Genomic DNA, 22987 nt, shown 5'->3' with positions numbered 1-22987 from the left:
ATTGAGAGATGTTTTTCGTATTGTTTTGAAAACCACAACCCCAGAGAAATGATCACATGACATCTATTAGGTACCTCTCTTTCGACAGCATCGTTGTGCCGCGCTGCAAGGAGGATTTCCTGCAGCTGTTTTTTGACAAACTCCTTGTTGAAACACTGTTGTAGAGTCACTCCTAAACATCTATACAGGAAACTCTAGAGAGAGAGTGTTAAATGCTTATTATATTATTAATTTACTCAACTGTATTAAGAACTGTATTAAGGACAGTTTTCCTTGTAAATGGTTCTCATCCTACTAGTTGGCTCCCCACATTGGGTCATAAGATCATGTTAGGGTGTCGTGAAAAGTTAGCAGAAACAAAAAATATCTACACTTCACCCTGTGATGGGAGTGAGTTTAATTGTTCACCTCTCTGTGTACAAATACAGTTACAGAGTAATGAGGAGGCATGGCTCTACTTAAGGAGGTCATGTGCCCCAACGGATGATAACCACTTTTAAACAGTCAACTCTATGAGATGACTGATGACCAACCGGGAGCTCCAAATTAGGTTTGCTGCGGGGGACAAACCACAAAACTATGTCTATTCATTTAATGTCACTGGACTCGTGTTGGTAACTATAACAAAGCAATCAGTTCGCTCTTGATTTGTGGGTGGACAAGCTGTTGAAAGCACTTACTTTTTCTTCTAAGGCGTTGTTATACGTGGAGAGGTCTCTTGTTGCCTCAGCTGCCAGCTGACACACCCACTTGTCATCATCAACAGTAGCCAGGGTTTTAAACAAAAGCTGGAGACAATTTAATCTCGTTTAGAATGACAACTGAATATTTCCAACATCAACAACAGATAATTAAACCATTAATGCACAATAAATGGGAATTATCCAATATGAGCTAAAAATAATAAATCTTTTTGTCAATTATCCCCACATTTTGGTTTCATTAAAATGCAAAACACAGACACATTGTTGTATGAGATAATATTCCCACAAACAGTAGACAAACAAACCTTCAGCATCTTTTCCTCCCAGTGTTTCTTGTCCAGGCTCTCTGTTGTTGACCCTGGAAACAACAACACGCAGTCAGACTTCAATACTATAAAAGGAGGAAAATTACTGTAAATAAGGAATGAGAAGGAAAATGAAGTAGTGCAGACAGCAAACGATAGCTTCTTCCAAAGCTATTACTTTATTTTTTACGATATGTCCATACCCTCTAGCATGGAAAGCAGAGGAGGCATCTCTTTCTCCCACAGTATCTCTATTTTGGGGTGGATGTTGATGCTGAGGATTTGAAGGAGTGAGAGGGACGGAGCTCCATGACCTCTGCTACCGAACGGGAATGCTGCGTTCACCTGGGACACACCAAGGCAAACCAGGGCATAAACAAATGTAGACAAACCAGTCATATAAATGCTTTTCACTTAGCAAGCAAACTGCATCACTTTAGTGGGATTACTGCGAAACTCCTTTCATGCATCCTCGATGTTGAAGAAACAGTAGGAGTAGCTCTAAAAGTAAATCTAATAATTATGACATAACAGATTGTCGCTGAAGCATGAAAAGGGAAAAGCCGACTTGACAAGATTTTTTGGTATGACCAAAAATGTTGGTCACGCTGAAATTCATCAATGACAATCTGTTTCTCCAGCCAGTTATTAAACTGGATGTTCAGTGAGCCTTTGTTTTAAATTCTAGACACAAAAGGAATGCGAGTTTGAGATTGTAGTTATAGACTTGGATTTACTTACCAGCAGTCGGACCATTAGTAATTGAGGTGAGGGCAGATTGACTGTAGGAGATAAAAAACACATTTATCTTGGAATAGAAACACTTTGAAAATAGCAAATTTCAACAGTTAATAATTAATTAGTGATATTTTGTGACACACAGCAGATAAGTTTCACATAGATACACCTGGTCAGTAAATATTCCTCCTACCTTCTTTTGTAAAGTCTATGTTGAAGCTGGGCTCCTGGTTATTTTTCTTCTTGTTGCCCAGCACTATCAGACTCTTACACAGAGGAGTGGTGGCATTGCTGTACTGCGACGGGGTCAGAAAGTACAGCAGCTTGGGCCATAGTACCTGCAAACCACAAAACATACACACGTTAAGTTTCTAAACAAATGACACACACACACACACACACACACACACACACACACACACACACACAGTAAAAGAAACTTCTGCAACAACATCGTCAGTTTAAATGTTTTTTTTTTTTTGGAGAGACAGATGAATCAGTTGCCAACAGACAGTAGATAATCTACGTACATCTGCTAGTTGTCCAACTGTGGTGGTCAGGAGGTGAAGAGTGTTGTCGCACATCGTCCTCAGTGCCTCGTTAGTCACCTCCTCTGGATCTGTGGGCCTCTGGCCTCGCTGGAGACATACAGACACATCAATCAATGTAAAGGTTTCAAGCTTGGACAACTTGATTTGCAAGCCCCGGCTTCAGATTGAGCAGATATGAAACACCCGTGCAAAACATCTTCTGTTGCATCATGCATCACATATCTTACATATTGTCAATTGACCTCATGTGCATTCTTATATTTTGTGTCGTTTGCACAGCTTTGTTAAACATGAGAAGGAAAATTGTTTAAATTACTTGAGTAGTAATTCTCTTTCAGGAAAAAAATCAATTCAAATCCTTCATAAGCAGGCTCTTAAAATACTTGATAAAAAGCCCAGGAGTTATCACCACTGTGCAATTCTAAGTAAACATAGTCTCCTGAGCTGGGATAACATCACTAAATTCTCCTATATGTGTCTTGTTTTTAAAGTTCTTCATGATATGGCTCCTCCTCCACTTGGTGAATTTATCAAACAAAACACGCAGAGTGGTAAACAAACTAGATCTGCGGAGAGAGGTGACTGTATCATCCCCTTTAGGAAAAGTTCCTTTAGCCAGTCTGCATCCTCAGTAAAAGCAGGACACCTCTGGAATGCCCTGCCTCTGCATATCCGCACTAGCAGAACATATCCCTCTTTTAAACACGGCCTAAAGAACTGGCTTATTAGCAATCAGGTGTGTGAGCATGAATCGTGACTCCCTCCTCAATGATTGTGTGTATGTTTATTGATCTTTATGATGTTTTTATGATTTTATGATGAGGCCTATTTATATATTTGATCGTAACCTGTATGTTAATTGCTTTTTATGATGTTTTGTTATAACCATTTCTTTCCTTTAGTGATGGCTTATTATATCTGGCCACAGGGACTACGGTTGAAATTTAGCCTTAGCTAAGACTGACACATTTACCCCTGGGTTGATTGATGTGTACGGTCCCTGTTCAAATAAATAAAAATGAAAATGAAATGAAGATAAATAAAGTAACTAAAACTACCACAATCATAGAAGCCACATAAATAATAATAACTTCCACACAAATCCACTTTTTAAACTCAACAGGAGTTGTACCCGATATGTGTCAGGTAAGGCACAGTGTTGAACGAGGAATCGAACCAGCAGTTCCCCTCCCTCTAGCTCCAGGTAGCCGTGATGAGCCATCGCACTGATCACCTGGACCACACGCTTCTTGACCTGGGACACAGAATGTGAGACATAACATCATGATTATCAGAACAAAACAACTTATTCAGGACAAACTTAACTGATAACATATATATTGTTTGTGATTAAGCGGAATGGTCACATGGGTGTCTACAAGTGTGTTACCTTGTTGCTGTGGTCAGCCATTGGTTGTCTGATGCTGGCCAGAATCAGCAGTTTCTTACTCTCCATTGTGGACGCTGAAAAAAAAAACCACATTAAGACACGTACAGAAAAGATTAGCGGATAAAATAAAAAGGAGGAATATGTTTTTTGTATGACTTTGGTATAATTCAGGGCACATTGAATAACATATCAACTTATGCCAAATCAATCACTGATGCTTGTGGAGTAACAGATGTGTGTTTTGGATGAGTTGGGGATGCATGTGTATTGTCTCACTGGTAGAGTTGATGAGGTGACGCAGGACGGCCAGCGAGCCCATCCTGTTTCGCTCATTACTGTTCTCTAACTTCTGAAGAACGAACATGATCAGTCGGTCTGGGAAGGAGTTAGCTAGACAGAAAGGAGTGGAGAAAAAAGTTAAGACAAATTTAAATGCATAAATTAATCACAAAAACAAGGGTGAAACGCGGGAAAGGCAAGAGAGAAAGGCTGAGAAGTAGACCATCTGTCACAGTTAATATGATTATGTTGTGGAGGACACAGAGTCTTGCACACTAATGGATGATCTCATTACTGTTCTTGTGACTCCATAGAACTAAAACACATAGAAACGCTTCTGGACAACTTTCAGCTACCATCCCACCGCAGACTTTCTTAATCAACCTTCAGAATTAAATGTAGTGGCGACACAGAGCACGTTTTACATACAGATGCACACATAAACACAAACACCCACTAAAGAGCTTCTGTACCTAGTAAGCTGAAGCAGCGCAGGACCTCGTTGTGGTTCTTGACAGTGGGAGGGTTGCTGTAATCAACAGGGGCAGACACCTGGGGGAGAGAAAGGAAACGTTACACTCCGTGACAGCTATGTTTTAACTTGTGCTCCCTCAAACACCATTATGATGAGTCCTGGCATTTTGAAGAGTATAACAATAATAGAATCAATTTATTCAAAATCAGTGGAAATGTCTTACTGAAACACCTAAATCTTCTCATGCAGCAGTCGTAATAATTATTATGATAATGAGGAAAATAGTATAAATTATATCGTTAGTTTGTAGAGACTATTATTTGTTTGTCTAAGGCAGCAGTACTCAAACGGGGCTATGTGAGATTTGTATGTGAGATTTGTATAAAATATATTTAAAATTAGCATCCATTCAAAAACCCTTTCAAAATTATATTTTCAGAAATATTCGATAATTCTAAGTGTAAGTTATAAACTGAATTTTATATATTCTATATTAAATCAGACACTGATGTGCATAATGTGTAAACATTATTTTGTTCAACCAAAAATGCTTTGCGCTGGTTAGGAGGTACTTGGCTGGAAAAAGAATTCCACAGGGGTATATCACTGAAAAAAGGTTGAGAACCACTGGTCTAAGGGATCGGCTGAATATGTTATTTTTATTCTCTAGCAAGCAAGACATGGCAAGCTTCATTCAACCACAATCTCTTAATTGGGGCTAAATTTATGACCAACTGGATACAAGATATGAGATTTCAAACAGCTATCGTAATTTGGACCTGCCGAACTTCTGTCAACTTCAGTTACACACATGGGCATGCACAGTTTAATGTTAACAAGTGTTTAGTGAGAGTGTGTGTGTAAGATCATTGAAATGGGAATGACAACTGTCACATTCTGCTGCTCTATCATTCTGGTGAAATACTCTCGGCCCCCAGCCGATAATCCAGTTTGTACACACATACCACTGCCAGAGTCATTGTGGTAAAATGTTGCAACAGTCAAGGCGTAGGGCCAAGTGTCAGATGTTTTCATAACCTTGTGACTCAGCTAACTACAGCAGCTCTCTGACAGCCCTTTGACACGTCTTAAAATTATATGCTATAGGAGTAATGCTAGTCCGTCGACAGATTTGTGGTTTCAAGGGGGTGGGGTGTACTGGTCTGTTAGATCAGACCGATCCAGCTAAAACTAATATAATGTAGTAGTGTAGGCAAGTAATTTATGGGTGCATTTTTCTCCAGGGCTGACAGTAGGCACCCTACTGCTCTTTTTGTCCCCCACCATTCTGACATGAAAACAACCCAGAAAGCACTCAATGGCTCTGTGTTGGTAGAGTGTAGGTTGACAAACTTAACATCAAATTTGACTCTTGAGAAACTCAGACATAGTATAGAAGGTTTTGGGAATGTCTGGGAAATTAATCAAAATTGTGATATTCTGGATGAGGGAAGTTACGGTGAAAATGACCAATCTATTGTATTGAATTTAGTAATTATTTTATGCACTGCGAAATGCTCAATTTTGGGGATTGTTCATTTCGGTGTGTGTCAAGTCAATGAATATATGTAAATTAAATTGCTATTTATTATACAATGCTAAAAACTTCTTTTTTACAGTGCCAAAAACTGTGTTTTCCAAGTGCAGCTGTCAGGACTTTGGCAGTTCTTATTTAAAAACGTATTCCAAAAAGTTGTGGAGTTTTCCAGACCAATGATAAGGTGCCCTGCCTTTTGCCCCTCAGCACAATTTAAGGTTTATAATTCACATTAATTGTGGGCTTCTAAAATGCCAACAAAGTGGTTATCAAGGAGATAACTACAAAATAGAAAATGTTTTCCTCTTATTTGCCAGTTTATTAATCTTTTAAAAGTTAACTGTTGAGCACAACCTATGAGCACAGGAGGAGCACAGTCTCTATGAGCAGGATAGACACACCTTTGTGTGAACATCTGTGTCATGCATCAGTCACCTGGTTCACTCAAGGTTAAAGCTGCGGTGTTGAATTTAGTATGTATGCATGTACCTGTTGATGCAGTGCCAAGAGTAGACCGTCCAGTTGTGTCTCCAGCACCCTGCTGCCCATACTGACCGAAGCATCAAGCACTAGGCACAGACTCTGAGTGGAGGCAGGAGAATGAAAGAAAAAAAATCAAATCAACCTCTGAAAACATGTATTTAATTCACACCTCAAGCGCTGCTGAGGCCCGATAATTGACAGAAACAAAAGAGTAGTCTCTGTTAAGAGCCAGGAGGCAGTTTAGAGGGAGAGTGATGTTTACTGTTAACACAAATTATCTATGTTATGAAATATAAAAACAAAGAGTCCACCACACTCATGCTGCAGCCCTCACCCACCTTGCTGATGACATAGTGCTCGTTGTTTTTCTTGTACAGGGACAAGATGGTAGGAATGAGTTTAGGAATCTGTTCCTCCAGCTTGTCACTAGCCATCAGATGGCACATAGAGCCCACTGCCTCCGCTACCGTTAGCCTCAACTGAACACACAGATACAGGAAGTCAAGTGACAGACATGACAGAGATACCCCCACTAGTAATAAATAGATGAGTGTAAATAAATAAAATAAATGTAAAAAATATGTATGTATGAACAAATAACACAACTTGCAATCATTTATTGTCAATTGGCGTTTGAGTCTCTCTCATCACATTTCTATACTGTAGTCTAAATGTAATTTCCAGGTGGAAGAATAGACAGATTTCTTTTAAAGCAAATGCTCCGTCACTTTATAAATATCCTTCTGAGATGATTTTGATTCCCCAGTGTTTTTGTGTTTGTTTGAACTGAAATCTTATTCAGTTGTGAATGTTGTCCCAGTGGACAAGTTAGCTCAAATGGGTTCCCTGCCTTCTGTAATGCAGCACGAGGGTACAGTGGTTAAATTGTTAGACTGGGACTTGATACAGCTTCACAATCCCGGATCAGATGAGAACATATAATTGAATGACTCTCAGGAACCCAAATATACTAAAAAGGTCAGCCTTTGTAACCTCAGCTCAAGTACTTCTTTCAATTCTGCCTAAACATGACTTCGTAAGATGCATAGTTCACTGTATATCAAACCAACTAGCTACCCCCGACATTGACCTACAGTGACCTTACCTTAGACTCCCTGCTTTGTAACCAATGATTGAAGAGGATGTCAAAAGCAGCAAAGATTTCACTGGAAAATGTGTCCTTTCTCACAGTGGGATCTGGAGCCTTGTCCAGGTTGGCGAGGTACTCCAAGATACCGTCACTGAAATGACACAGCGCTGAAGAAAGAAAAACAAAACAGAGGGGGAAGGACATTGAGAAGATTTTCCATCAACTTATTTTGAGCGAATACACTTAGCTACACTGTAGTTTGGTACGAGGTTTGCTCTATAGGCTATGAAAGGCTGTAATCCGTCAATAAAAAGAGGAGAGGAAGTAGACGTTGCCAACTGGAAACCAAACAAGTCGGTTTGGCCATCTAGCCCACGTATGAGAGAAAAATGGAGAGTTCTCCAGAAATTTGTTTCAATTGGGCAAGTTTTAGTCGTTCTATCATGTCAGCTGGTATTGTCCATGTTTCATACTGTCTGGAGACAAAGACGAGCATTTGCACGATGTGGGAATATCCAAGAAGACATCAACAGCAGATAAAGTCACGTTCGCTCTGTTGGCATGAATCCGGCAAAGGAGTTTCCATAATCCATTTCACGCAATATCTTTTCACATTTCAAGAGAACGTAAAAACATCTTCCAAAGGCTAATGTAATGATAAAATGGGAAGAAAGAGAACAGGGAGAATTGCATATTTTGAAAGTTTAATGTTTTTCTATGCGAGTACCTGGAACTAGTGTTTAAAGAGTTTTGCAGTGGGGTTAATATACATGAACAATTATGACAAATTGAAAAAGCAAAGTAGTTCTTACCAAATGAGAAGACCCACTTCATGTTGTCCTGTTTGGCCATGCTCAACATTGGCAACATGGTGCCCAGAATAGCATTCAGGAAGGGTACCATGCCATAAACTAGAGAACAAGGAAGAATACTGCATTAATGGGACATTATTGTTTTACTACTTCCTCTTTTAGCCTCTGATCCAGATCAGAGTCATTTAATATGATTTACTCATTTACTATTTGCTCATCTTGATTCCTTAATTCAAGATCTATATTTTTATATGTAATGAACCTGCATTAAAAGGTGTTAAGCAAGCCCAGTGAAGATATGTTTGACAGCGTATTCACTATGGTTGCAGTCTGGAACTGTTGTGGCAGGAAGGTTTGGACAAACCCTCTTCGTCCACATCATGAAACAAAGACTAAAGTTTAAATTTAGGATTAATCAGCAGCACTTTGGAGATAAAAATAACACCTACAAAATGTGGCTGCAACAGAGCAGTTTTGTTCTTCACAGTCAATGTGGTTATCAATAAATAAAACTATGTATTTGTTCATGCCACACAGTTCATTATGTCCTACATCCTTTAGTAGTAGAGAGTGCAACAGTGCAACTTTGGCAGCAGGACATACGGATTGGAAATAAATCAGGGAGTAAATATCACTAATACAAATGTTTCAGTTCAGTGGCTCTGGGCATCCCTAATTGCAGCAAGTGTGAGTGTCAGAGTTGTTTTTGGACAGGTTTAACAGGTTTATGTATTTCTCAACAACCTCTGAATACCAGTGTGTGTGTGTGTGTGTGTGTGTGTGTGTGTGTGTGTGTGTGTGTGTGTGTGTGTGTGTGTGTGTGTGTGTGTGTTGTGTGTGTGTTCTTCCTTATGGCCTTAACAAGGCAAATATGTGCTTTCTTTGCCTTTGTGGGTGTAAATACTCTCTTACCATTGGAGTCAGACAAGTTGGCCAGTGTCTGGACCACAAAGAAGTGAGGTAGGAGCCCTGGCTGAAACTTGGTTAGTATTTCCTCCATGATGTCATTGATGTACTTGTTACCCACAGCTACCAAAATATTACTGGCTGCCTGCTGCCAATCAGGAACGACCTCCTGAGTGAACCGGGAAGACGTTGAGAAAACAGTGAGGAACATCATTTATCATCAGCCTTCCGAAATAAACAAAAAATGTAAAATATTACTTTTGAGCGTGTCATCTCGTCTGAAGCCAGAGAGATGATACTTTTTATCCTGGGATAACTGATCTCCTCTATCCTGCAGCCAACAATCAGCTCAATAGTTTGAAGAATCACAACTCTGTGGCTTACAACCAACTAGAGGAGAGGGAGGAAGAGGAAAGAAGAAAAAAGAGACAAGGAATAACAGTTAAGAGCACATACAAAATGAAATACTAATTACAGCACAGCCAAGTAAAATATATTCAATTGGCTTTCATACGGGTTAGATAAAATATGCCTCAGCACATTCAATACAAAAAGGACATAGTTTGTACGACAGTATGATGCTGATGTTTCCGAAGGCATTTCTTCAGTGTAAAGATGTGATCATCTGATAATCACAAAGTCAGAGGCTGAGATGTGTCACTTTGTATTGCAATAGTACTATCGTACATTTTCAGGAAACTAAATTGACAAAACATTACACATACAACTATTTCTGACAAGGTTTACATCTCGTAGATGTGTGAAACCACTCACATACTATGGGATCTGACAGGGCTTTAAAATGGGACCAGATTTAACAGATTAGCAGCAAACTATTGTTAGCAGGGGTTACTTACTGGAGTCAAGACACATCTTTAACAAAACCACACAATAATTTACATCATCTAGTACCAATCTGCTTTATGCTCGACATGGGGGACTTCCCCTGCAGCTTCCACTCTTAATGTGTACACAAGGACACCACATGACACCAATAGTGACACAAGCACTCGAGGCTTGAGGAGTTAAATGGTAGTGTTGTCATGCTCATGTGCATGCTTATCTGGCTTTTTGACTCTGGCTACAAGAGCGTGACTGATAATTAGTTCCAGGTCACCCTGGTACGGTTTATTAGAGTAGGCCTCAGGCTGACACTCAGAGTGGGTCGACATACAGTGTAATAAAAAGGGGTTTTCTGGGGGTTTTACCTTTGGGTGTTTCAGAAGGTAGTCCCGACACATGGTTAACACTCTGTCTGGCTGCTGTTGTCCCAGAGTCAACATAGACTTTCTGACCTGCTCCTGGACCTCTGGGTCTTTATCAGTGGCCGCATCTAGCAGAGCCAGGGTCACCTCTAGAGGGGAACAAAATGACAGAACAGAGACAAATCTGAGTGGGAAAAGATAAATGTAGAAAGAAGAGAGAAATGGAAGAAACACAAATGGCTAGACAACGCTTGAGACCAATGTGAGGACATATGGTTTTCTGCTCAGAACTGTGTCTAACAGAGCAAATCAATTATTGTGGCTGAACAGAGTCAGACATAAAACTAATTGACAGAAGAGGAGCGAAGAAAGGAAAAGACAAGAGCAGAAAGGTGAACAAAGCTCACGTTCCACATCCGTCTGTTCCATGGTGGACAGAAGGGCTGGCTTCCTGGAGCCTGTGGCCGAGGATGGAGCTTCCCTCCCGGGGTACAGCTGGGCACAGGCTGCCTGACAGACAAACCAGATAAAGGGGGGTTACAGCTGACAGACTAAAGTTCGCTTCACTGTTAGCTAACTGGTGCAGTAACCTGTACGAGTACTAGGACATTCATCCTAAACCTAACTCGCAGTGATAGCTGAGTGAACTATTTCAGTTGACGTTATAACATGGCATCTGGGTGGTGATGCTGCAGCAGCGAGCTACCCGTGCGAGACGCGTTAGCAGGCTAAGCTAGCAGCTGTTGCTACGGAAGAGCCGACAGCGTCCACGCGTGACACACTAAAGGAAAACAACAGTCGTGCTAAAAAAACTCACCGAGTCCCCGCGAGCGTCCGCTAAACAATTACCCCTCGCGACAAAACTGCTTCTTGTATCGGTTCAAACGAAAGGCTGCCCTGTCAGTAACACAGTCGTTGTTGGCGCTGCGTGTCTCTCTGTCAACGCAGGTGTAAACACGCCTGGTCATGTGCTTTCGTCAGGGGCGTGGCCAAAGCGGCATGGGCGTGGCCAAAGCGGCAGGACCACAGCACTGAGGCAGATAGAGCTGCAACTCAACAGCCATACTGTCTGCTGTAGCTTTGCATAAGACTACTTTATATTATGGAGACTGCTGTTATGCAGGACTCAACTATATATTCAAACCTTTTTTTGAGTGTGTCTCATATTTGCATGTCTCTGTGTATCGACCGGCACTGTTTCATCCAGGTTTAACTCTGCATTATGAAGCAGTGGAGAAATACATATTGAGACTTTGTAAAGTGCCAGTAAAGTGTCAGAATGTAAAAAATACTAGTATATCTCATATATATATATATATATATATATATATATATATATATATATATATTATGTAGGTAGGTAGGTAGGTGGAACTCATATTAGATACTTAACATTGTGCTGAGTTCTTTGTAACAATCCATATTGTATAATCTGATTGTATGAAGAATAAGCACAGTAATAGAAACTACAGCTGTCAGATGAATAGTAAAACAAAAGTTAAAGGTAAGCTTAAAATAGAAATAGTCCAGTAAAGAACAAGTGCCTCAAAATTGCACTTAGTCATGCTTGCCAATGTGCAGTCCAGTCTCATTTGAACAAATATTTTTATAAAGGTATTAAACGATATAAAGTGTCACGCACCCCTCAGCACCTTCAGAGTCTTGATTGCCACATCTTTTATCACTCAGTCTTTAATGACGGTCTGACTCAGCTTTGACTCAGACATCTCAGCCAACCTTCCACTTCCTCCCTGCACTCATGTCGGTGCAAGATCAACATCAGAGCAGAACAGTTTCATCATACTCCTGATGAGTGGCCCACGGCTGTCGAAGTGTAAAAGCATTTCACAACATGTTCCTAAAACCCCAAATAGGCAAATGTTTTGTGTGTGACATCTGGTGCAGGAGTTCAAGTTCAATCTGCCAATCTGGTGTGATTTATCCAATTATATAAAACAATCCAAGCCCACTTTTATCATTTTGCAGTTTGCCTTACTTTTTAAATGTGAGTCAATCTGGGAAATTACATAACCCCAAAAAATATACTGATAAACTAAGGTTTTGGACAGCTTTGTCAAATATTCTAAACCGCTCTATTCAAATTGTAACAATTTTGACAGCCCTTAAAGTAGTTAGCTGTAAATTATAATCTTACTGTATGAGATGAAGAGGTTAAAACATTCATTTAGTAAGCACCATGAAGCTCTCAAGGGTGGCTGTAGCTCAGGGGGATGAGTGGTTGTCCCGCAACCACAAGGCAGCCGGCTCGATCCCCAGTCCCCCCCATAGCCCACACGTCGAAGTGTCCCTAAGCAAGACACCAAACCCCCCGGGCGCCCCACAGGGCCGCCCACAGCCCCCATCCAGGGATGGGTCAAATGCAGAGAAGAATCTCCCCAAGTGGATTAATAGAAGTGCATGTTTCTTTTCTTTCATTCCACCCTGTTTGTGATGGAGGTTTATTGAGCACAAAAGAGATGAAGCTATTTTACAGTGTTTTTATCAAACACAAAGATGTAAAGACATGTGTAAGACAGTGTTTGGCTTTCAAAGCAATATCACATTAATATCAAAATAATTCATTAACATGGTCAGGCAATTTGCAAACATAACATCCTTAAGTATCTCAAATCAAAAAAGCGCAAGTTAAATATTTGGCTTAAACATTTTCACTTATTTGAATACTGTAAATATAGTGACTATACAAACTAAATAACTTACAGCATTAATATGTTTAGTTAGGTTCATATATGTCTGACATGTCACCTATTATTACAGGTACTTTAAAGATGGTTCTGGTAATAACAGCTGCTTTTAATTAGGTTCCCTAAGTGGCCAGAGTTGTTTGCCGACCATTTATAAAAGTTTGTCCACAAAAAAGTGCTCAACAGTTAAGTTGGTTACAAAGTCAAACATGGCTTCAAGTTTAAAGCCTCTCATGATATATAATAATAAAGATATCTCTCATGTCTGGTTTGACAACATATTAGTGCATGATAATTATATAAAGGTTACAGTGTCAAATACATTCAAAATGCAGAAGGTAAACACGGTTTTGTGACTTTTAGTAAATATAGCAATACAAAAATAAAATTATGACACCAACAAGTTTACCCTGTAAAAACACAGACAACACGATTACCCTGTAAAATGAGACTTTGTCGTTTGAGCCAAAAGTCAATCAAAAACATCTGATGCCTGTCTGTGTCGGTCTTTGTGTGAACTGGGAGCTGTGAGATTTCAAACTAGTCATCCTCCCACTCCAACAGCACAGACGTCTTTCCCATAGCAGTTGTATTGAATGTAGAGATCGTCGATGGTCTCAGTCATTAATTGTGTGGTTGTTTGATATATTCTCTTGTTGTCTATACATTATCCTTGCTTTCTCACACTCTTTCTCTTCTTTCTGGCCTCATGCGTTGGCGGTGTGCAGGTCTCTGCCCGCCTGGTTTCTCCTGCAGAAAAGACAATAAGACACTGGTATAAAGAGATATGAATGTACAAATATATAGTGGAGATCAATAATTTTCTCTGTGGGATAGGTTTGATCTTCATGCGCCAGTTTAAATGAGCGGAATTGGAGTTTTATATTTTCCTCGCGTCAAACACTGTTGCGAGAGTTACACTGTCTTGCAGACAGATCGAGCAGATGCTCATAAGGATATTTTCTTCATTTTTTTAAATGTTTGCCCAAATCTCTGCATGAGGAGGGGATAAGAATATAATGTAGTTTACTGCTCTTCCCAGCAATGCTTTGTTATCAGAGTGAAAGAAAATAGCTAACAGCAGGTATTTAAACTTGTTTGTTGTATATGGGAATGAATGAACATACTCGTGTTTGGTAAGGGCCGCTTTGTCGCAGGTAATCTCTGTGAGCAGCCCCCCGTCCTTAGTTAGTGTCTGCACCCCCGCTTCCGAATGTTGCACACTGCCTCTCGGAGTGGATATACCCTTCAGCTTAACTCCTCTGCCGTCAAACAAAGGTTTGCAGTATGATGACAACAATTTAAGGATGGACAAAAATAGTGAAAATGTACTTGAACATGCACTGACAGACTTGTCCAACGCCTACTTACCCGTTGGTTCCTTCTCCTTCTTCGAGCATTTGGAGGCCTGGGTCTTTCTGTCCAAAGACTTTCACAGCGATGGACATGAGCAGGCCGCAGCGGTTTCTGTAGCAGCAGGTGGCGTCTACCACCAGGAATATCACCAAGAAGATCACCATGACGATGCCAACCACGCTGCCTTTGGTCATGCTGCTCTTGACTGGAAGACGGAGGGGAAAGAGTCAAGGTGACCAAACTGAAAGTATGGCAAACATCTTCAATGTGGCACCAACATATTTTTGTCACGCCACAATGTTCGAGGAGCAGTTAATCTCTATTTGTGTCACTGCTCCCAGTTCATAGTTGAAGCCATTTAAGTGTATGATTTAGGGAGTGAAAGGCCACATACCAGGCTTATCTGCGATGGTGAAGTTGAACATGGCAGGGATGGAGGAACCATTAGGGTTGACGGATGAAACCTCTAGTTGATAGTCTGAGCCGTAGGACAGATCTTGAAGGGAGACGGAATCAGCATCGGACGGCAGCTGCATCTCTTTCCACTCAGTTCCCTCTTCATCCTGAGAGAGGAACAGAAGGATGAAAACAACATGAAAAAAGGAGAGCTATTCATTGAAAAAGCAGAGACCGGCTCACAGCGTCTCTTACCGGTTTGTATCGTACGTCAAAGTGCAGCAGAGGAGTTTCACCATCATCAGTCTTTTTAAGAGGGACAGAGAAGGAGTTTCCCTCTACTTTCATCTCAGTCGACAACAACACTGGGCTGTCTGGTTCACCTACGAACAGAAGGCAAAGAGAAAAGAAAGAATTGATGACTAACTGGTGAGCTTCCATGATATATACAGGTTGACTGGGCATGTCAGCGTATGTTTTCATTGTTTAGTAGATCACTGTGGGTACATCACCTCCTGAGAATGGATCACAGTGGATTACGTGGTGTCATCAGCACGACACATGTCCATCAGGCGGCAGATGACGATGTCATGGAAGTGTTGCGATGACGGTTGCATGAAAGAAGAAGAAGAAAAATGAGTGATGGCATGGAAGAAAAGCCTTCCTCGCAAGACATATTTACACAAGCATGCAGGAATACTTGCACATACACATTAAATATATTATACATCTTGTAAATATGTATGCTCAACACATATAATACATAGATGTGGTGTATGTGGTGTATGTGTTGATAGCGATGGTTGTAAATGTAGTGTTTGTACCACTTACGTATTCCCTGGGTGTGGACTGTGTGTTTGTCTGAGAACCGTCCCACTCCCACTGCATTCAAGGCAGCCAGACGCACTGTGTACAGCGTGTACGGCTTGAGGGAGGTGATGGCTGTGGGACCTGTGAAAGCAGACAGAGAAAAACACACCATCAGCCAATGTGCATGATTAAATGTGAGTTGGTGGCATAATAAGCAGTTGAAAGTATAAATTAAATCACTGATTTTGTCATGAGAGTCATGATACACAACTATAAAAGCCCCTTTGAAAAACAGATGTTTTACCTGAAACTGGGACTGTGATCTCCTTCCACTGTTCTGCTGCACTTTGCCTCCACTGCAGGACGAAGCTTGTGATTGGTGTTCCTCCACTGATGGGGAGGGATTGGAGGGAGAAGAGGACTGTGGTTAGTCCAGGTGAAACTGACAGGTCATGAGGCGGACCAGGCTGGGCTGTGCATAAGGAGGCAGGTCAGAGAAACATAGAAACGTGTAAGTGTCATGGTTATAAGTAAATATATAATCTACTTTCCCTCCACTTTTTTCTTTAAGACAAAGACAGACATGAACTCTTACTGTGTATTGCAACGTCTCTTGATGCATTTCCAGAGGTGCTGACAGCCATGCAGGAATACGTTCCACCATCAGAGGGCAGTACCTCATCAATCACCAACTCACCATCAACAACACGGACACGACCAGAGCTAGAGTCCTGACAGAGGGAGGCACAAAAGGAAATAAAATCCAATCATATATTGGACCAAGCTTAAGTCTGTAAATGCTCAAATGTAATGTTGTGGAAGTAGCTGAACATTGTTGAAAGTCAACATGCATAAAAAATTGCTACAAATGTTAGCTTGATTGAGACGTGCAGCTAATGTTGTGTATGTGTGTGTGCGCGTGGGAGTGTTTGTGAGTGTGTGTGTGTGTGTGTGTGTGTGTGTGTGTGTGTGTGTGTGTGTGTGTGTACCATAAACTCTTACCAGTGTGCGTCCATTGTGCTTGTTGAGCCAGTGTAGCTCAGGCTGAGGATGGCCAGAGACGTTACAGGACACAGACACTCTCTCGCCTAATGATACACTCTGCTGCTCGGCCGACACAAACACCTCTGGTGCCTCTGGAATAAAACATCCCATGTGTCATCATAGCACAACAGGATACAGTAAATATGTCCCCCAATATGCATAGTGAGTTATAAATTAAGTGTCATTGTATGTCTTTGTTGTTTGTTTGTTTTGGTGATCCAATGAAGTTATCAGAGAGGCGGAAACAAATCATATAAAATGTAACTTACCATAAACATGAAGCATAAAGGTGGCGCTGCTCTCAGATATCTTGTTGGTGGCGGTGCAGATGTACTCTCCGTAGTCGGCCCTGGTAACAGACCTTATAGTCAATCGGCTGCGGTCTGTGTTATACTGATGATGTGAAGGGTCAAACACCACCGGCCTGGGAGGAGGACAAGCAGAGCAAAACACACCATGAATAATTCTATAGGGATCTGTTATTCATATTCATATGGAAGACTGGGCCATGTCGACACAGCTTATTAATGGAGGATATGAGAAAGAAAGAGGCCAGAGAGCACACACACGCACATACGCACACATGCACATACGCACACACGCACATAAGAACGCACACACACACACACACACACACTCACACTCACACACACACACACTCACACTCACACACACACACAGTGGAGAAGAATTAGGGAGAAAACTGGTTTAAATGCATTCCACATTATACTTACAATACACATTATCAACAAACTGATGCATAATATGTCTTTCTGAACAAAATACTCAAAAGATGAGTCCACCTCTCCCAAAGTACTTACATTATCCAGGTAATGTTGGGTTTTGGCAGGCCGTCCACCAAACAGAGCAGGGAAACGTTGGTTTCTGGTCCGGCCATCACTTTTTTCACCTCTTCTCTCAGACGCGCGGTAGGAGGAGCTGCAGGACGGAATCTTATTTTTTATTCCAAATCATGCTTTGTTAACACTTCAGATGTATTCTGGCATCATTGTGATTCAAAGCAAAATGAAGCCATCCCGAACTATAACCCTCATTGTCACAATTGTGTTACCCCATCAGGTTTTCAAAGAGCCGGAAGGGCGAGTCATAAATGATCTGACCACTATTTAATATTCATGTGTAAAAGACACCGACCATTGACGACCACGGAGATGGAGATTTCCTGTTTGATGGGCCTTCCTCTGATCTGAGCCTGACACACGTACGTCCCAGCATCCTCTCGCTTCACATTTTCAATGTGGACTGTATTATCAGGCAGCCGCCGCACACGGTTTCCAGCTGAAGTCAGAGATGGCAGGACAAAAATGCAGAGACAGACAGAGTGATGGAAAGATTCGAAAAATGGGAAAAAGACAGAAAAAGAAAGTTATACTGCTGCATGAGAGTCTAATATTCAGTCATGTCAAGTTTACAAAATGTGCAATGCTTTTTGTATACTACAAAATAACCCTTCAAACATCAGTAGAGCTTCAAGCGCAGGGTGCTGGTCCTACCAATAGAGGAGATTTCTTCTTTGTGTCTGAGCCAGTGGACGTCTACGGCCGGCTGGCCAGTCACCAGGCATGGCACCATTCCGTCTTTGCCCTCCAGAAACTCATGGTAGGTGTTGGTGCTCCCAAATGATGGACCCTCTGACAAAAGAAAAGACGGTTAGGATGCTTACTTTCTATGCAACAAAGCAACCAAATGAAGGATATCATCATCAAAATGTGGGTTGGTTCGTTAAACAAGTCCTCATATGCTGAATATGAACAATTCCTATTTCCTAGCTATATAAAGGCTCAGTTACAGTAGACAGGTTCAGCAACAACTGCCATCTGTTACGCACCATAAACATACAGCTGTGTCATAACGTCATCTTTGTGCCCACTGTCGAATTCACACAGACAGGTATATCTGCCCGCATCCTGCATCGTAGCCTTCTTAATGATCAACTTAGAAGTAGACTCATCCAGAGTTGACACCTTGTCTTCATCGGCGATGTCTTGCCCATCCTTCTGCCACGTTATGTCTCCCTCTCCCCCAGCTAGGACATATGAGAGGAACCGCAAAGGAGGAAGAGACAGCGAAAATAAATGCTTGAATACGCTTACTTTGAAACATCTAGAAGAGAATAAAACTGGAAAATGTCATTCACATGAAAAAGCTTCATTAGACATCAAATAAAAAGTAAAATGACTCACCTTTACACAACAGTAAGATATCTTCTCCCATCTGAATATCTTGCTTACTGGTAATTATGTCCATCTTTGTTTCTAGAGGGGTAGGAGAAGAGTTTTGTTTTCATTTTGCCAAAATGGTAGTGAAAAAAGTAGTTCAAATTAAATATGTGTTTCCTAATGATGCTCGTCAGGAGAGAAAACATTGAGTTGGCGACAAAACAGTTTGATTTAACATCCCCATTGTAAAGTCTTATGATTACAAAAATACCAGTTCACTACCAGTAAACATTACTATTTGTATTTTTTAAACATAAACAAATAACTAATAGGACACATAAATGTCTGTTGAAAAATAACAAAGATGGTCATGGTGCAAGAAATACAAATGTGGTTTGAAGCACCTGACATTAAGATCATCTGAATTGAAGACCTCAATGAAAACGGATCCCAGAATGTAAGCTTTAAATAAATATCCTGCTTAGTATTTATTATTAAAACTTAAAAACTAATTTAATCTATTTCATCATCCTTTTAAACGGCAGAGATGTCGACTGTTTAAACCGGCAGAATCCCCTCACACTTGTCTTTTTTTTGATTATACGGACCACAAATTTTATATTTGGGACAAAACAGTGGAACAGTGGAACAGTTTCCTGAGTTATTTCCTGCTTACACTATAAATCACCAACATAAACTTACTTACGCTCATAATCTCCATATTTCAACCATGCAGTGTGTATCAAAACATATCATTATGCCACTGTCTTTCTTGAAGAAATCGTAATAAAGTCAACAGATCTTACCTGTGCCCTGCAGCAGCAGCAGCAGCATCAAGGCCATCTTTAAGATGACAGCGCAATGCTTCGTCATGTTCACCCGACTGCTGAATGCCAATCCTGTGTGACTTGAAATCAAAACTCTGCGGTTTGTCTGTTCAGTCTGACGGTTTTCTAGTCAGCACAGCTGGACAGAATGCCCAAATACTTTTGTGATAAAGTAAAAAAGATGAACCTCAAACCTATATGTGACTCTATATCACGCTGAAAAGCAGACACCTGTTATTTCCTCACCACCTAACATGAGTATGATAAGGAGAGGTTATATAGGAGCACAATAGCAGAGGAGATGAGAGGAAACGATAGAGGGGTGGGAGAAGGAGAGAGAGAGAGAGAGAGAGAGAGAGAGAGACAGAGAGAGAGAGAGAGAGAGAGAGAGAGAGAGAGAGCATTGCTCTCTCATCCTCCTTTAACCGCAACCAAATTACTGTTGGACATTCATGAACAGAAATGGGAGGCAATGACTGAATCTGATTCCAATCTATTTCTCTCTTTTTCTTGACTCACAATAGTCCTTATACTTGTCCTTTGTCTGTCCCTTTTTTTCTAGGTTTTTACATCTGCTCTCTCTCCATCTCTCTCCTTCTCTCACTCCACCCTGTTCCCTCTCTCTTCCTCCAGGCCACCGGATGAAAGCCCCCTCAGGGGACGAAGAGATGGGGAAAGATATTTGTATCATTCAAAAAGGGGTCACAAGCACAAGCAACAAACTGCTCAAGCACAAGCACAAGCAACAAACTGCTCACCCAATGTGCCAAACGCTGCCACAGTTCACATTTCCTGAAAACGTACGTCCTTAGGATGCTGAAATCAACAACCTCAATGACTGAGTGAATGATCTACTGCAAAGAAAACATTGTCTTAACTTAACAGCTCATACCCGGTGATTGCAAAATAAACTGTATTTGTTGGTGTTGATCATCAACGAGGCCGAGAACATTTAATCATCTACTTAATGTAGTCAAGTCAAAGTTAAAAGTAAAACGTTGATTAAAGTCAGTGGTGTGTTGACATGTACAGAGCCCAAGGCTTTTAAATTAGCATGAAAGAGTAAATAGCATTTGTCTTTCACCAAGCAGACCTTTCAACCTGTCATTGCATGGAAAGCACATGTTACTACAATTTGTCATAGTAAACCATGCTAGTGAGCAAGCAGAAAAGAAAAAGGCCTTACAGGCTAACCTTAAATCAAATTTCTTTAAAAAGACAATAGGCCACTTAAACAGCAGACAATTTGACTTCATAGGAAAAACACAAGTCTTACTTATAACATTAACAATGGCGCCGCTCTATTCAAGTTTCCCAGTAAGCCATGTGACTGTGGCCCAGTGTCATAAGTACCAGGAGCCTGAAACTGAAGCAGCTAAAAGGACAGCATTCTTTACACCTGTGCTTTTCCTCCTGTGACATGTCGAAATGCCTGCTGAGATCACCACAACACTCTGAACATCATGGTTTACTCATTTGCCAAAGGGCTTTAACATGAATGGGATTAAGGGGTCAGCAAAATGAGTCCTAAACTGAAACACCCAACTTCACACAACTTACTCACACAACTTACTGTACGTCACTGCTCTTTCATCGTGTGGTGTTATTGCTTGTTGCCAGTCAAGTTGCGTTCCTCTGGGTCCTATCACTTCTATTGGCCAACCGCCAGCCTGCCCCTCCCACCTGCCCGTAGATAGCCTCTCAGTGTCTCCACGCCGCCGTCCCACCGGCCAATGAAACGGGTAGAGAGTCCAAAGGGGCCACCTATCAGGTTGATTATCAGGAGGTGCTATTATGGCTCATTAAATCGGAGTGTGCTCATAATGAGGGCTGTTAACGAGGGCCATTAACGAGGGTGGGCACACACACACACACACACACACACACACACACACACACACACAGCAGCTGCCCTACATCACGTTCTTTTGAGCAACTTCTTGTTAACTCTTGAAATGTATTAATTGATTTTGCTGTCAACATCGTGTTACCGCTGACCCAACAACAACAACTAACCGATACTCAAACATTATGTCGTTACTCAGAGAGTTGACGCAGAGGCTAAATGTTTTGAGGACGTGTTGGAGTCATTATGAGGACCATTCTGGTCTGCTCCATGTTATTCTTTAATTCAATGCAGAGGGTTTTGGTCAATTGATATATCTACATCCTTTAATTTAACACTTTTTAATTGGAATGTGTGGACAGACAGAATTCCTTGTCATCTCCACCCACGCAGTGAAAGCAGTTTGTTACAGTCCTTCGTTGGTACCTAAACTGGATCTATGTCATTTAAGGTGTTTACTTGTGCATTTTGACAGAGATCAGGAATAATACGGCCGCGTACTTGACTTAAGAACAATAAAGATGCTTCTATTGCAGTTATGTCTGTAAAATGTGAGTGAGGCTCAAGCGGTTTTGGTGTAGAGAGCTGCATCAGCTAAAATGGTTGAGTATCTATACAATGATTGCATTAACCGATCATCTTTAACAGTGAAGAAAGGACACAATAGCAGGGTGTTTGATTGTGGACGTTATACGTGTACTGGGACAAATACACACAGACAATACACAAAATACATTGTATGTAGTAAAAATATATGGTAATATATAATCCATTGTTGTGTCTTTGTGTGTACACACACAGTATATATATCATACAGACACAAAACAATGTAGACACAAGCAGCTACATGTAACTCACAGACTGACTGAAACAATGATGGTACAGCCGAAGACATGACGACGAGACAGGCAGGAAGAGCGAGTGAGACGGAGACAGACTCTCGTGACTGAAGAAAACACACCCTCACTCTCCCCTTTGTGCAAAAAAAACAGACCTGTGTGTGTATGCGTGCATGCTTCCAAGTATCCTTGCTATGCAGATAAGCTTGGCTCAATGGTTTATGTAAGTTGAAGTAAACTGTGCGATCAAAGGCAAAACATTCAACATTTTTAACCTGAAAGATATTTTGGGAATTATGACAGAACACAAGTGTCAATAATTGTTTTTCCCCTTTTGGATAAAATCGGTAAGGCTATCAGGATAGTCGTGTACTGAACACGGGCATATTGTTCCTTTGAGTTTGACTGAGCTTGGATCACCAGTGGTGCAATATTCTGCTTGAAGAATGGACAGATGCAGATTCACTGCACCAGTCCTAGATTCAGAAGAAAATATGAGCTTGGAAACA

The 22987-nt window shown here is 41.0% G+C and overlaps 2 protein-coding genes across 2 annotated transcripts in view; both read right to left on the bottom strand.

The window, feature by feature from the left end:
• Positions 1-10904, bottom strand: part of mroh1 (maestro heat-like repeat family member 1) — a gene marked incomplete at its 5' end in the record, with an annotated part of 32417 nt that extends 21513 nt beyond the window's left edge. Inside the window, 19 exons of the mRNA XM_079227915.1 lie at positions 75-194; positions 681-788; positions 1010-1062; positions 1213-1354; positions 1751-1791; positions 1941-2085; positions 2278-2385; positions 3431-3553; positions 3689-3762; positions 3965-4078; positions 4441-4519; positions 6469-6561; positions 6801-6941; positions 7568-7719; positions 8365-8463; positions 9277-9439; positions 9529-9660; positions 10479-10624; positions 10883-10904. Of these exons, the coding sequence (XP_079084041.1) occupies positions 75-194; positions 681-788; positions 1010-1062; positions 1213-1354; positions 1751-1791; positions 1941-2085; positions 2278-2385; positions 3431-3553; positions 3689-3762; positions 3965-4078; positions 4441-4519; positions 6469-6561; positions 6801-6941; positions 7568-7719; positions 8365-8463; positions 9277-9439; positions 9529-9660; positions 10479-10624; positions 10883-10904 (2055 nt within the window). The remainder of the gene's footprint in view (positions 1-74; positions 195-680; positions 789-1009; positions 1063-1212; positions 1355-1750; positions 1792-1940; positions 2086-2277; positions 2386-3430; positions 3554-3688; positions 3763-3964; positions 4079-4440; positions 4520-6468; positions 6562-6800; positions 6942-7567; positions 7720-8364; positions 8464-9276; positions 9440-9528; positions 9661-10478; positions 10625-10882) is intronic.
• A 2983-nt stretch (positions 10905-13887) lies between these two features.
• ncam3 (neural cell adhesion molecule 3) lies at positions 13888-19839 on the bottom strand (the record flags this gene model as incomplete). Its single annotated transcript, XM_079227986.1, has 16 exons — positions 13888-13930; positions 14308-14442; positions 14552-14741; positions 14931-15099; positions 15188-15315; positions 15764-15883; positions 16047-16214; positions 16338-16473; positions 16745-16878; positions 17056-17210; positions 17608-17725; positions 17942-18085; positions 18301-18438; positions 18636-18833; positions 18991-19086; positions 19773-19839. The coding sequence occupies 16 exons, from the start codon at positions 19837-19839 to the stop codon at positions 13888-13890; spliced, it is 2139 nt and encodes a 712-aa protein (XP_079084112.1).
• Between the last annotated feature and the right edge of the window lie 3148 nt (positions 19840-22987).

This window comes from Taurulus bubalis (assembly GCF_910589615.1).
Source record: "Taurulus bubalis genome assembly, chromosome: 12".
Classification (NCBI taxonomy): domain Eukaryota; kingdom Metazoa; phylum Chordata; class Actinopteri; order Perciformes; family Cottidae; genus Taurulus; species Taurulus bubalis.
This window is presented reverse-complemented; position numbering and strand designations above follow the sequence as displayed.